Here is a 15,096-nt window from a genome sequence, read left to right on the forward strand (position 1 = left end):
CCCACCCTCACAGCCACATCCCACCCTCACAGCCCTGTTCCCTCCCTCACAGCTCCATCCCCACCCTCACAGCTCCATCCCCACCCTCACAGCCACATCCCCACCCTCACAGCTCCTGTCCCCACACCAGCCTCTGGTGTCTGCTCCTTTATGTAGCAATAAACTGTGAATGAAAAGTTGAGCAATGTTTGACAAACCCCATCGTATCAGCAAGGGCAGGGACAGATTTGTGTTCGTTTTTGTCTGAGGCTTTGACACAACTCAAAACAACTTAACATTCCTGCAGCTTCACTAACAGAAGAATAAGGTCTTGTGAACTATTTTTCTCCCTTATATTGTTTCTCGATAAACACCTTCATTTCCACATTGCCCAGGAACTCCAATGGGCATTGAGGAGAGATGTCCTTCCTGGTTGGTGGGTCAGAGTGTGGAACCTGCTCCCATTGGAGTGGCTGAGGTGAAACGTATTGAAGCATTTAAAGGGGGAGCCTGATCAACACAAGAGGAAGAGGGGAAGAGAAGGAAATGCTGAGAGATTACGTCAGGAAGGATAGAGGGGTAAGTGAAACACAGGGACTGGATGGGTGAATGGCCTGTGCTTGTGCTGTTTGGTCAACGTATAAGCTGTTGGGATTTGTGAGATCGGGCTCTGGGGAGAGCCACAGCAGGACAGGATGCAGCAGAGGAACTGAAAGAATTGAATTACAAATGAACTCACATTGAGCTAAAGTGGGGACGGTGATTATAGTGCAAATGGATGTGCTCAGGAACCCCAGACTATATTCACTCCTTTTAAAAGCAATGCATCCAATTTAAACTATGTCAGTTTCTGCAATTTGATAAATGACAGTGCTGGGAGAGGGAGCAGCTTTGCAAGTTTCTCTGAAGTGATGCATTCTCAAAAGACACCTATCAGAAATGTGTTTGATGTAAACTCATTGTACATTCTGCTAAACATAGACCTAACTGTAACCTCAGAAGGACACTATCTGCCATACTACTGGGAATTGTCTGTGCCTGAGCTCTCTGATGTTTATGACCTTTCTGCCTGTAATGGCTCAATTAGTGGCAACTGTGTCAAATATAAGAGGGTTCTCACCACTGGGAGAAGGATTTGAGATTACTTCAGCCATTTCATATTGAAGCTCTTAACAGTGATTTGGGAGCCACTCAGTCCGTGTTACAACATTTTGACTGAGCTATGGAGATAAAGGTCTGGCTTTCTGATTGCACAAGTGATCCCACTGTGCACATCTCTGCCATTACAACTTCAGCAATGCCTCACACCAATGATCCCAAAAGAAGCCTCCTCCTACAGTTGCTGAAACAAGTGTCAAGGAATAGAACACCTAACCATGGCATAGCTCACTGGCTTTCTCTCTGCTCATACTGCAGTAATATAGATACTAGGAGCAGGAGTAGGCCATTCAGCCCTTCAGGCCCACTCCGCCATTCCATATGATTATGGATAATTATCCAATTCAACACCCTACTCCTTCTTTATCCTGGTGCTCTTTGAGACAGTGACAGTGCCTGACCTCCTGATTCAATCAGATCTGCTGTCTTTCCCTGTCTTCACAACAGAGTGAGGGAGCTTTAGGCACATGAAGCACAGGCACCGTATCAATGCAAATCGATGAACATTTATTCAGTTACCAGGGGTTAGAGGGATGTGGTAGAGTTGGACTTCACCAGAACCAGAACCCGGTTCTGAGGAAGGGTCACCGGACCTGAAACGTTAACTTTGATTTTTCTTCACAGGTGCTGCCAGACCTGCTGAGCTTTTCCAGCAACTTTGGTTGTTGTTTCACCAGAACTTCCTTCACTAGTCCCATGTGCCCTAACATCACTCAGGAGTGCAGTCTAGCCATTGACACATTGCTGTTAACTCCACGTGGAGAGTCCACAAACAGATGTGAAAACAAACATAACAATCCTAACATGGAGGAGTTGCTGCACCAGGAGCTAATGTGGGTCAACAAGGACAGATGGGGGAGCACTGGATACTAATCAGGACTTCAGATAACCTCATTATAACACACTGGTTCACAACCTTCTGACTCTCAGAGGAGAGAAAGGGTCAAGACAGAGTCAGCACTGATGGATTAGAGTCCGGGCTGAGGTGGGGTGATTGGCTGGAGCTGTAAGATGCCCTAAGAGTTTTTAATTCCGCCTCACGGTACAGATCACACAAGCAGGTCCACTACGTTTTGCTGACCTGTCCTTGGAACAAGCTTTCTTCACAAAAGGTTCTTCACAGGGAAAGCAGAATTTATCTTCTGGAGCTCAAAATAAATTTTCCACAACCAATCCACTTCTGAAGGGACTTTAGACTTAAAAAATATATAAAGCAAATTGACAGCAAAGGGAAAAAATGCACAGCCAGTATCATACTGTCCTGAAATTGCTGTGACAGCAAGACAGCATGTCATGTGGTTTTCACATAGAGACTAACTCCGAATGAATGTGAGGTCTTTTCACTCATTTGTAATCGCGTTGGTTTATGATAGATGCTGGGAGATGTGATTGCGAAATCTGGAGAATTGAGATTCCCACAGATAACTGGGTCAGAACACATTATCACAAAGAAAGTTTTTTAATTCATTCACGGGATGAGGGTATCGCTGGCTAGGCCAGTGCTTATTTGCCCATCCCTAATTGCCCAGTGGGCAGTTAAGAGTCAATCACATTGCTGTGGGTCCGGAGTCATATGTAGGTCAGACCAGATAAGGATGGCAGTTTCCTTCCCTAAACGACATTAGTGAACCTGATGGGCTTTTACTGACAATTGACAATGGATTCATCGTCATCATTAGACTCTTAATTCCAGAGTTTCATTGGATTCAAATTCCACCATCTGCCATGGCAGTATTCAAACCCAGGTCCCCAGAACATTAGCTGGGTCACTGGGTTAACAGTCTAACAACAGCATCACTCAGCCATTGCCTTCCCTGAATCTTAGGAAGAGAATGCTGTTTGCTCTGAATATTATCTTGCTTGGGAACAGAGACACGAGAAAACAATGATTCGGAGATGCCGGTGTTGGACTGGGGTGTACAAAGTTAAAAATCACACAACACCAGGTTATAGTCCAACAGGTTTAATTGGAACCACTAGCTTTCGGAGCGACGCTCCTTCATCAGGTGATTGTATGAAGGAGCGTCGCTCCGAAAGCTAGTGTGCTTCCAATTAAACCTGTTGGACTATAACCTGATGTTGTGTGTTTTTTAACGAGAAAACAAAGTTGTTGATGAGCTGGGTGTGTTCGAGATAAGGATGTTCAGGAGGAGGATGAATGAGGAAGTGTTGGGATTGGCTGGAGAAGGGAGGAAGTTAGCAAATTTCCATCAATTGAGAAAGATATGGGTATTCTCATTAGAGTAGAGAGCAGATAGAGACAGGAACCATTGATGGGAAATGCTGGAAAAGGAATCCAATGAGGAAATGGACAAGGGATGGGCATTTTCTAATCAACCTGCTCAGAGATGTTATTACACACTTCTGTTTTTTTTGGGGTGGGGAATGGGTACTTGAACCCGGGCGTAAAAGGAACTAAGACAGAGTGAGGGGGAGATCCAGAGTGATCCACCCACAGGGAAGCAGAAAACACAAAGAAACACATAAATGGAGGCAGAGCCACTTTATTATGGCAGCTGACTGAAACCTTACTCCGTCTGCACGATTACATATGAGGGACTAAAAATCATTAACTGTGCATTGATACCCTCGCCTTTGCCAGCTCACATGAGCTAAGGAGACAACTGTCCCACAGAATGTGAACATTGTGCAGTGTAAATCGCATTAGGAGGCCGCGAGACTCACCAATAAGCCAGGGATGGATGGTCCTTCAAAGCTTGTGTGGGCAGCACTGGCAATTTCTTTAGGTCGGCCCTTGTGACTTCATTGCTGGAACAGAAAGCAATAAAAAGGATGTCAAGTTAATCCAGCAACTGTGGTTCTCGTAGCGACAGGTCCACATGGAACATTCTGGAACATCTGTTCCTTTTTAGCAAAGAAATAGCACTTTTCCTCAGCGCGATTGAAAAAAAAAGCCTCCGATGATATTTTTCTTTGAAAAAAATCGACACTGAGCCTCAGTGTTGCTGTGTGGTCAGGAACTTGAGTCAGTTTCACTTCCTCCTTCCATGTCCCTCGTTCCCCGTCCCTCAGCACCACAGGAACAACAACAGGTCTGACCCATTCGGGGAGTTTTGAGCGACGGAGGTGATGGGGGGAATGTTGACCTCCCCTTACAGGACCTCAAAAAAGAGTTAAAGAGGGGGACAGTAGGGCCCACCCTCCTATCCCGACTTTATTTTAAGATTGTTCTAGAACACAAAGCCCAGTCTGTGGCAGTGAGGACATACCAACTCTCAATGGTGAGGATCTCCAGATAATCTGAGGCTCCACAAAAATACTTGATGGTGTAGCCATCAAACTCCTCTTTGTCTGAGATTGTTGTGTGTAACTTCCTGAATAGTTTTGAAGTTTCTGTACATGATCAGAGAGAAGTTTAAAAGTCTGGTCCTCAGACACTCTCCCTCAGACTAAAACCTAATGTGTTCAATGGCACAGCAGTATGTTTTACACTGTAGCTGCCATCACTGAACTCCTTAACCTCGGTCCAGTCACAATTTAAAAGTTATTGTGATGGGGGTAACTATGCGAAGTGAAACTTGATCAAGGCTGCTTTTGGTTGGGCTTAGTATCCCATACTGAAAGGCAGCAGCTACAGGTTTTGGCAGTTGTTATAAAGAGCATTAATACTGAAATATAATACGGTCTTGTACACACAAGATGTTTATCTTTGCTGCACAGGCAGTGAGTTCAGCTGCACAGCCCTCCCTCTTTGGGGGGAGGTGGTGTGTGTGTGTGTGTGAGAGAGAGAGAGACTGTGTGTCTGTGTATGCATGTATGTGTGTGCGCGTGTGAGAGAGTCTGGATGTGTGGATGAGTGAGTGTGTGTGTCTGTCTGTCTGTGTGTGCGTGTGTGTGTGCATGTGTGTGTCTGTGTGAGAGTGTGTATATATGAGAGAGTATGTGTCTGTGTGTATGTATGTGTGTGCGTGTGAGAGAGTCTGTGTGTGTATGAGTGAGTGTGTATATATGTGTGAGAGTGTATGTGTGTGTGTGTGTGTGTGTGTGATGTAGCAGCAAACCCAGGAATGCGACAGCTATGGCACATGTTTAAAATGAGCTAACACACATTTCCATTTATCAGCGACCAGCACAGGGCACTTACCAGTCCATCAGCAAACGGTGAACAACAAATTCCATCAATACAGCGGATTTCATGTAATGGGAGCTTTAAGACACCGGTTGGATCTTTGACTAGCAATGTAGGCCCTGGATTACCCAAGAGTTTATCAGATGGAGACAAAGTGGGATCGTTGATGTTTCTTGATGTTCAAAGGCATGACTGAAGGGCACTTCACAAGAACCCATCCATAGCAGCAGGAGGACTCTATTTGGCCGTTCGATCATTCAACAGGACAACAGCTCATCTATGACCTTAATTCTACTTACTTTCTTGCCTAGTCCACATATGGACAACTTTTTGCAAAGTATTCTGCTTTTTCATTCCAATGACTAAAATGAATAACTGCACACTTCCTCCTCTATCTGCTCACTCAACCTATCTATGTCTGTTTATAGCCTCTCAGTGCTCTCCACTGACCTATACTCCAGCTCAGAAAACGTGGATGCATTAGTCCCAATCCCTTTATCTGATTCAAGAATATTGATTGCAAAGTCATCAAGAGAAAATCAAAAGAAATTGGTTCGTGCAGCATCCTTTTTTTTTGAGAGAAGCTGGTGTTAAATCTGTCCAATGAGCACATATTCTGCGGCATTCATTCTGCCCAGCGAGTGCCTGACACACTAAAGTGGTAAGGGCACCTTGGAATGGGCAGGTCCAATGGGCGACCCTCTGGGCACTTTACAACTGGGTCATGGAGAGGACAAAGCCCCCCTCTTGTGTCACCAGGCAATTAGAAAGAATTAAATCTCTGAATACTGTTCTTTATTTAATATGAGCACTTATAGCAGCATTACGAGAAATTACCATTTGCCCATTTTGCCATTGTAACATCAAATCCCACCACCTTCATGCCCTCCTCCACTCCCAATGACCTGACCGTCCCCTCTCCGACTCCCCATGACCCCCACCCCCAATTTCCTCTCCCCTCTTCCACTTCAATTGCCCTCCTCTCCCCTCTCCCACTCTTCCAAGAATGGTGCCAAGCATGGGGAAGGACGTTCAACAGTGAGGAATGATCGTTTAGGCTGGAGGTGCTGAGGGGGGCTGTAACTCGGGTAAGTAACCCCTTTATGCAATAGGAAGAGTGCTGATAATGTGTGAAAACCCCTTCACAAACAATAGGAGCAGTCAACTACTCTTCATCCTGGGGATAGCCCAGGGACCTGGGCTGAATGGACTGTGAGCAAACAGCCTCATCTGCTCAGTCCCTCAGTCTCATTGTTCCAGGTTTGATTCTGAAATATCCTTCCTAATTCAGGCAGGAGACCCCCCCCCCCCCTCCCCCTCCGCCCAGCTCCCAGCCAAAGCTGCCCTGGAAACAGGTGGGCAAACCTGGTTCAGAATGGCCATTGGGGCGGAATGGCCTCCTGCTATAATTCAATAATTTAGTGGCCCCAACAGCTACCACAGTTGGAAGCTGTAAACCTCACTGGAACTTTGAGAAATGCAGCACGTTGAGGAAATGCTAAGAATATTTAGGGCAGGCTGGTAAACAGTTTGAAATGTTATCAATCAATAGTTATGTCCAACAATAGAGAGTGTTGTCTTACTGAAGGTTAGAATTGAAGGTTCAAATTCCCAAATAGGGACGTAGCATTAGTTTTACACTCCAGCAACTAAATAAAGCTTGATTGTGTTGAAATGTACAATACGATTAGATTATTTCTTGGCTGCTGATATCTTTGTTTATACAGTCAGTTTGGGAGAGAACTACATTGACCTGTCCCGCCTGGTTTACAATAAGAATCTAGCCTTTTCTTATCAACTTCTTCTTTAAATCAACATATTCTGTTTATAAAATTAAAGTTGAATTAACTTGTAATAGTCAAGTGAGTGATGGTGACCTTCCAACGGAGGCCTGACAAGATAATTAACGTGTGTCTTGGTTGTTTAATGACACACACCCGTCCCACCCCCCCAACATCAGTTGGTTACCCTAATGTACTGCAGCCCCGGCCCCTTGGTAATGCCCAGTGTAAGACAAGAAGAGCAACAAGAGAACAAAACAGCAGTGCAGCACAGGAACAGGCCCTTCGGCCCTCCAAGCCTGTGCTGATCATCATGCCCTGACTACACCACAAAACAAACCTTCTGCCCTTATTCGGTCCGTACCCCTCTATTCCCTCCCTATTCTGTAACCATCCAGATGCCCATTAAATGTCCCCAACGTGCCTGCTTCCACCACCTCTTCTGGCAGTGTGTTCCAGGCTCCTACCACTCTCTGTGTGAAAAGCTTCCCTCACACATCTCCCTTAAATTTGCCCCCTTTCATCTTAAACCTGTGCCCCCTTGTAATTGAAACTTCAACCCTAGGAAAAGAACCTCTGACTATCCACCCTATCGATGCCTATCGTAATTTTGTAGACCTCTCCCAGGTCTCCTGTCAGCTGCCACCTTTCTGGTGAAAACAATCCCAGCCTATTTAACCTTTCCCCATAGCCAATGCCCTCGAGACCATGTGTTACAACTGTTCCTTGTAACAGAACCATTGACGTGCCAGTGATACAGTCTCCCAGAGGCGAAACGCACATCGCAAGGTTTTTGAGAAGAATCAGGAGTCATGTGCTGTAAAACAAACAGTCCTGACAAAAATAGAATGGGCCTGAAACACATCAAGAACAAATTGGTTTGAGGACGGGGATTTTTTTCTTTTTCACAGCTGCATCACCAAATATCTGATTTCATTTCAGTTTCCCAATGCAACAAGAAGATATTTAATTCCAGTGTTCAAATTGCTTCTCCTGCCCCCTGACTTGTTCTGTCATGCCCTTTCCCAACTTCACCATTTCCCCAAGGCAGTGACTCATGGTGTAGGTTGGCAAAGTCAACACAAGAAAATATTTCTGAAGCTGGAGAAGTACACCAGGTCAGATAGCATCCGAGAACCAGGAATCCACCGGAAACGTTGACTTTCTTACTCCTCGGACGCTGTCCGACCTGCTGTGCTTTTCCAGCTTCACATCTACTGACTCTAACTTCCACCATCTGCAGTCCTTACTGTCTCCAAGACACAAGAAAATACTTTTTAAGCAGCGAATAATTAAGATCTGGAGTGTTCTACTGAGTATGGCGGCTCAGTGGTTAGCACTGCTGCCTCACAGAGGCAGGGGCCTGGGTTCGATTCCACCCTCAGGTGCCTATCTGTGTGATAAATGCTCCTGTGTTGAGCCATTAGGACAGTTGACTACATTAAAGGTGTTGTAAATGCAAGTTGTTGTTGCACCTGTTATGATCTTTACTTCAAGCGCAGTGGCTGGTTCTCAAGTAAGAACTTCCACTTTTCGCCATAACTTCTTCCAAACACAATTTTGCAATCTGCAGGCACAAGTTCACACAAACTAGACCAAAACCTCTATAAAGTTCAATCTAGCAGAAATAAAGAAATACTCTGCTTACTAAAGGCTGCCACTGGTTAACATGTTGATTGTTACAACAGATAGCCAGTTTTCTAGCAACTGACTGGCATCTCATTTGAACAATGACAACAAATACTCTGGGGTGGCATTGCTATGTCACAGCTCCAGGGACCCGGTTCTACCCTCAGGCGACTGTCTGTGTGGAGTTTCACATTCTCTCTGTGTCTGCCTGGATTTCCTCTGGGTGCTCCGGTTTCCTCCCATAGTCCAAAGATGTGCAGACTAGGGTGGAATGGCCATGCTAAGTTACCCATAGTGTTCAGGTATGTGTAGGTTGAGTGGGTTAGCCATGAGGAATCTGGGTTACAGGGAAAGGGTAAGCACGTGGGTCTAGGTGGGATGCTCTTCAGAGGGTCGGCGTGGGCTTGATGGGCCAAAAGGCCTGCATCCACACTGTAGGGATCCTATGATGTCTCGTTGGAATTAGCCACACTCACCAGCTCTTCACCAACATTCACAGCTAAAGTTGGAAGAGGTTTTAGGATGGATTCTCATTCAATGAAAAGCATCTGAGAACCAGATTAACTTGCAGCAGGATATAGCCAGGGGTGGATGGGAAAAAAGGAATAATTGAAAGGACAATGCTGTGATTTGGAGAGCAGGACCATTTGACCTTGTGATGATCGTTAGACTCCTTTATATTTTACACTGACTCATTCCAAGAAAAAGACCTGTTCTTTCAGGAGTAATGGAGGGTATCACAGGAGCTGCTGAACACAAGGCAGGATGTATTTACTAGGTCAGCTGCTGGCAATATGTTCGTTGCTTTCTATTAATGGCAACCGTCTTTACTGGAAACTAAAATATTAACGATTACCTGGAACTGCAGCAAAAACCTGCAATGAGTTGCAACTAATATTGATCACAGAGTGTATTGAAAATGGAAGCATCTCTTAAAACAAAACAGTCACTAAGATACCAGCTAGTGAAGAATATGTTACATCTAAAATAAATGGAAATAAGTATAAGACTCTAAAGGGAGCACCCACTGCTGTTGTTAACTAAAGCAGTTAGAGCAAGTATCAAATTTAAAGAGAAAACATACAGATAATTGGTCAGAATATAAAGAATGACAACAAATGATCAAAAGATTAATCAGGAGAAAGAAATTAAAGTATGGTTTATATAAAAAATCATGAGGGGTATAGATAAGGGAATGGCAGGTGTCTCTTCCCTAGGATGGGCAAGTTCAAGACTTGAGGGGGCATATTTTTAAGGTGAGGAGAAAGGTTTTAAAAAAATGAGGGACAATTTATTTACACAGAGAGTGGTTTGTGTGTGAAATGAGCTTCCAGAGAAAGTGATGGTGGGTAGTTTTAACGTCTAAAAGACATTTGGATAAATTCATGATTAGAAAATGTTTGGAGGGATATGGGCCAAGCGCAGACAGGTGGGACTAGCTTAGTTTGAGATTATGGTCAGCATGGGCTGGTTGGACCAAAGGATCTGTTTCCGTGCTGTATGACTCTGTGAGAGGGAGCCAGCTCAGAATGTAAAAACAGCCAACAAGAATGTTTACGAGTACTTGGAAAGGAAAAGGGGTCAGTGAAATGAGTGTTAGTTCTGTAGGGAGAGAGAAAGAGTGTAAAGTGTAGGTGACAGTGGTGACATGAACAAAAACTTTGTGAAGGATACAAAAAAAATCCGAATGAGATCTGCAAATGAGGAGATCAGAGAAGAGAAGAATTCTGTGAAATCACAACCACAGGGCAAACGGTTTAAATCAAACCGAGGGAGCTTGGATCTGACAAGTCTCTGGGTCCAGGTGAATTTCATCCTAGGTTCTGAAAAGGGATGGCAAATGAGGTAGTAGATGCACTACTGTTAATTTTCTAAAGTTCCCTAGATTTCATTGGACTAGAAAGCAGCAAATATAACCCCTCTTCCCAAGAAGGGAGGGAGGCAGAATGCAGGAAACTGTAGGCCAGTTATCTCGACATCTGCCATAGAGTAGGTGTCAGAGTTGACCATTAAAGAGGTTACAGCTATGCACTTAGAAAAGCTCAAGGTAATGGGGAAGAGTTGGCATGGTTTTGTGACAGGGAAATCATGTTTAATTTATTGGAGTTCTTTAAAGGAATAACATGTGCTGTGGATAAAGGGGAGTCTGTAGATGTACTGTACCTAGATTTTGAGAAGGTAGTTGACAAGTTACCAGAGCAAAGCTTGTTGTGGAAAGTGAAAAACTCATGGAATTGTGGGTAACAAACAGATCCGCCATGATCTTAATAAAGGGCGAATCCGGCTTGAGGGGCTGAATGGTCTACTTCTGCTCCTATCTCCTATATACATTTGTACCAACCATTCCATGTATGAACAATATGGTCGACATTGTTTCTTCTCAGGCCAGTCTGTGTTCAGCTGCTGACTTGGGGCAGGTTTTATGGAAAAGCAAGTTTGATGATGATGTGAATTGCTGATGTTTGCACTACTTCAGAAACAATTGCTCCCAATTTTCAGATGCAGTTGATTAACTGCTAACGAAGGAAAGATTATACTTGTTTTAAGATAAGGGAGATGCTGGAGAATAGATTTTGTGACCTGCTCTGTCCAAGTTTAATGTCTCTGAGATTTAAATGTTCCAAACTGTTTTCAACCCAGACATGTGCTGCTTCTAGGAAGTGTAAATAGGTCAGGTTTCAAGCTCTACCATTGGTTGTAAATTGTTCAAAAATAATACAATCCCTATTCCAGGAATGGGACTGTCCAATGGAGTATCCAATCAGCTTGGTTTCTATCTACCCATGATCTCAGATTCTGAAAGACCTTCCAATTTTGCTGGTGAGTCTCTCCTGGCTATCCATGGCTCTTACTTGTAAATTCATGGGGCACTGGGCTCTACTGTGTACGTACAGCCACAGGATACTCAATTCCCTGTATTTCATCCATGGACCCACGTTACACTGTGGAGTATAGTGTACAGATGAGGGTCACACACATCTAGCAGCTGACTGAGAACATAACATTATTTTAAACAGTTTCTTTCAATAGTCCGCTCTCAAAGTTTACTTTCTGGGTAAAGATAACTATATTTTTGTGGGCGATAGAGAGACACCATATAAACACAGGCAATGCTGTCCATTGGCTGTAACCACAGGAACTGCAGCTAACCAGGAGCCCTCAACTTACCTTCGGCAGAATGTCTCTGCGCTGATTTGCAAAGAGAATTCTTTTCAAAAATACAATCAATTTTTGAGACAATTCCGATGGAACCTGAAATGATTTAAAAGCAAAGATATTCTCCTTACTGCAGTCTCCTTTCCCATTTATTAAGCAGGGTTGTTGAAGCACTCAACTGCATTTCTGTCACCTGAACTACGATTGTGCGAGTGGAAACCGAAATTTCCTAAACAGCTCACTCATCCCTTAATCAGCAGCAAGAGGTACATCACACACAGTGTCTCAAAACCTGACTGAGCATTCCTGACTGGGACACACATGCCTCACGCTGCGATGTGTAAAGACCAGTTCAAACACTGGAATCCAGTTCTTACAAATGCAAACTTCAAGAAATTCCTTTCCTCTGCAGATTTACGGGTTAACCGCTTGGTTAAAATACAGAGGTTTCAATTGAGTTTGCTCGTCAATGCATTACAGCTACCACATGGGGCAATGTTAAACTCTTCCCCCTTCTTAACTGATTCTGCGGCTTGCACCTCACACAGAGATACCTGTAATTAGTGAAGCTTTCTAACAGGAGGGGCTGTTGCATAAAGTTAGCTGCATTGAATTCTCCCAACTGTCGGAAAACTGCCCAATTTTGGGATTTTTGCAGGAAACAGGATACTACTGTATTCCATGATTAAAGACCAGGTTATAATGAAAGAGTAAATGTGGAGCTAATGATAGGGCTATGCCCTTATTCCATATGTGTTCAGAAGGAGAGAGCTGTTCGTAGTTTCCAATCTAAGTATAATAATCGTCTGTCTCATACAATGCAGCACAGACTGAAACTCTCAAATGTTACTGTGGTCTGGAATGGCTGTTGACAATGAGGCAATGGGAAATGAGGGGAATAAGAAAGCAAATTAGATACAATTTACTGTGGACTTTCCAGGAAATTGTTTGAAAATAGTTTCTGGATATATCTGCACATACATGTATATGTATGTATGCATCTACACAGGCATGCATGTGGATGTGTATATATTACGTCTATGTCTGTGGGTCTGTCCCTGGCTGTGCATTGTGTGTGCATAATTATTCAAGTATGTTGTTACCTTTAGACTCGCTACAGCAGAGCAAGAGGAGAAACGCAAACAAGACGAGGGATGTATTTCAAAACAAGAATGGGAATTATTTAAAAATCTACACTGAACTTGACCAGGAGTGGATGTATGTCAGGGAGCACTGGGATGGTGGATGAACAGGACTTTGTGTGTTAGGATATGGGAATATGGGTCGCAGGGTGTTGGATATGTATAGGTTGTAGAGGGAGTGCAGTGGGAGATGGACCAGGACTGGAAACACAGCAAGGTTCAGTCTCAAGGGAAGAAAGCCAGAGGTAAGGGTTTCAGAAATAGATTTCAATGCTACCCCAACCCTGAAGGAAGACTAACTGCAAGAAGCCAATGACAGCAACAGTAAGGTGCCGGGGTTGGACTGGGGTGGACATAGTCAGAAGTCACATGACACCAGGTTATGGTCCAACAGGTTTGTGTGAAATCACTTAGAGACAAAAAAAACACTGCAGATTCTGGAATCCAAAATAGACAAACAGGAGGCTGGAGGAACACAGCAAGCCAGGCAGCATTAGGAGGTGGAGAAGTCAACATTTCAGGTATAACCCTTCTTCAGGACTAGAGATGGTGGAAGGGGGAGCTACAGATAAAGAAAGGGAAAGGGGAAGGGAGTGGTGAGGTAGTGATAGGCACTCTGAAAGCTTGTGATTTCAAATAAACCTGTGGGACTATAACCTGGTGTCATATGACTTCTGACTTTAGCAGCAATAAGCAAGCAAGAGATTCTTTATTCCAAATGCCAATGATATTCCAAGTCTCCGATACAAACAAGGCTTCCCACTGTGGATGGTCCTGAGCACTGCAGCTCTAGAAGATGCTAGAAATGTCCCTGTAATATCACCTCAGCCACAACAGCAGCAATCAGTAATGTGGGATCTGTATTACAGGGATCCATACACAATGGGTACACACAGAGGCACAGAATAAGAATATAAGAAATAGGAGCTAGTGTAGGCCATTCAGCCCCTTTAGCCCTACTCTGCCAGTCAACGAGATCTTGGCTGATCAGGTGCATCTTCCACACTTGGCCTTCCACTGCCCTCCTGATGGAACAGATGGAGACAGGCTGCTCCCAACTCTCTCCTGACAACTCTGAGGGTGTGCCTGTAGCAGGGGAACTACAGTGTTTCAACAAGGCAGCTCACTGCCATCATTTCCAGGGGCAATTAGGGATGGATCATGAAGACGTTTTAAAGCAGAGAGGTACACATCCTGTGAAAGAATTAAAAATGCTGAAGGAGCTTTATTGAGTTACTGCATTGCATTTATTTCTCCAAAGCCTTTCTTAAATAATAAATAAGCTTTTAAAAATGCAGCTTCCGAAAGATTGTTTACGAACTAATTCTCTGGGTGTTATCTTTTCTCAGACCTCTGGGTTTGTCTCACTGGATAATGGCTGTATCTGATTTACTATCTGAATACAGTAAGTGGGTTAATTGGATCAGAAAGTGTAGTGATGGAGTTGTCAAGGTTTTGAAAGTCATCAAGGCTTACAGCACAGGAGGAGGCCATTCAGCCTGCTGTGTCGGTGATAGCTCTCTGCAAGGCACTCGGTCAGATCCACCGATGTCAAGCTCTGACCACTGCCTCCTACTGGCCGACTGTCACTTACAGGATGAGCAGCGGGCTGGTAAGGGAACGTGGAAGCTGAACACAAAGCTGTTGACCCCGGGAAACATTGAGGAGCTCAAGAGGGACTACGCAGGTTGGAGAACCGTGAAGCCCCTCTTTGAGTCTCCAGTGGACTGATGGGAAACAGTAAAAGGGAACATCAAGAGGTTCTTCATCCTCAAAGGTGTTCAGGAGGCAAGAGAGAAGCGGGGAAAACTGTCCCAGCTCCAGGAAAGTATGCAGAACCTGCTCCTGCTGCAGATGATGGGGGTGGATGTCACGGAGGACCTCAAGGAGGTGAAGGGCCAGCAAGCCTCGCTCTTTGCTTCGGAGGCCTCCAAGATAATCTTCCGGTCCAGGGTCTGCTCGGTGGAGCAGGATGAGACGTGCTCACGTTTCTTCTTCCAGAAGATGCACAAAGAGAGCTCCGTGCTCAGCAGCCTGAAGGAAGAAGATGGCTCGATAACGTCATCTCAGGCTGACGTCATGAGGATCAGTAAATCCTTCTATACCAGTCTGCATGACGCGAAGCCGACCGACAGCGCGGCCTCCCAGTCGTTCCTGTCCT

At 44.5% G+C, this 15,096-nt stretch overlaps 1 protein-coding gene across 6 annotated transcripts in view; it reads right to left on the reverse strand.

Moving 5' to 3' along the window:
- The window catches only part of frmd4a (FERM domain containing 4A), a 721,373-nt gene that overhangs the window by 114,260 nt on the left and 592,017 nt on the right, over nt 1-15,096 (reverse strand). For all 6 annotated transcript variants that reach the window (XM_043714187.1, XM_043714188.1, XM_043714186.1 and 3 more), the window contains one exon: nt 3,823-3,906. In XM_043714187.1, the coding sequence (XP_043570122.1) occupies nt 3,823-3,906 (84 nt within the window). The remainder of the gene's footprint in view (nt 1-3,822; nt 3,907-15,096) is intronic.

The sequence above is a fragment of the Chiloscyllium plagiosum genome, chromosome 23 (assembly GCF_004010195.1).
Source record: "Chiloscyllium plagiosum isolate BGI_BamShark_2017 chromosome 23, ASM401019v2, whole genome shotgun sequence".
NCBI classification, from domain to species: Eukaryota; Metazoa; Chordata; class Chondrichthyes; order Orectolobiformes; family Hemiscylliidae; genus Chiloscyllium; species Chiloscyllium plagiosum.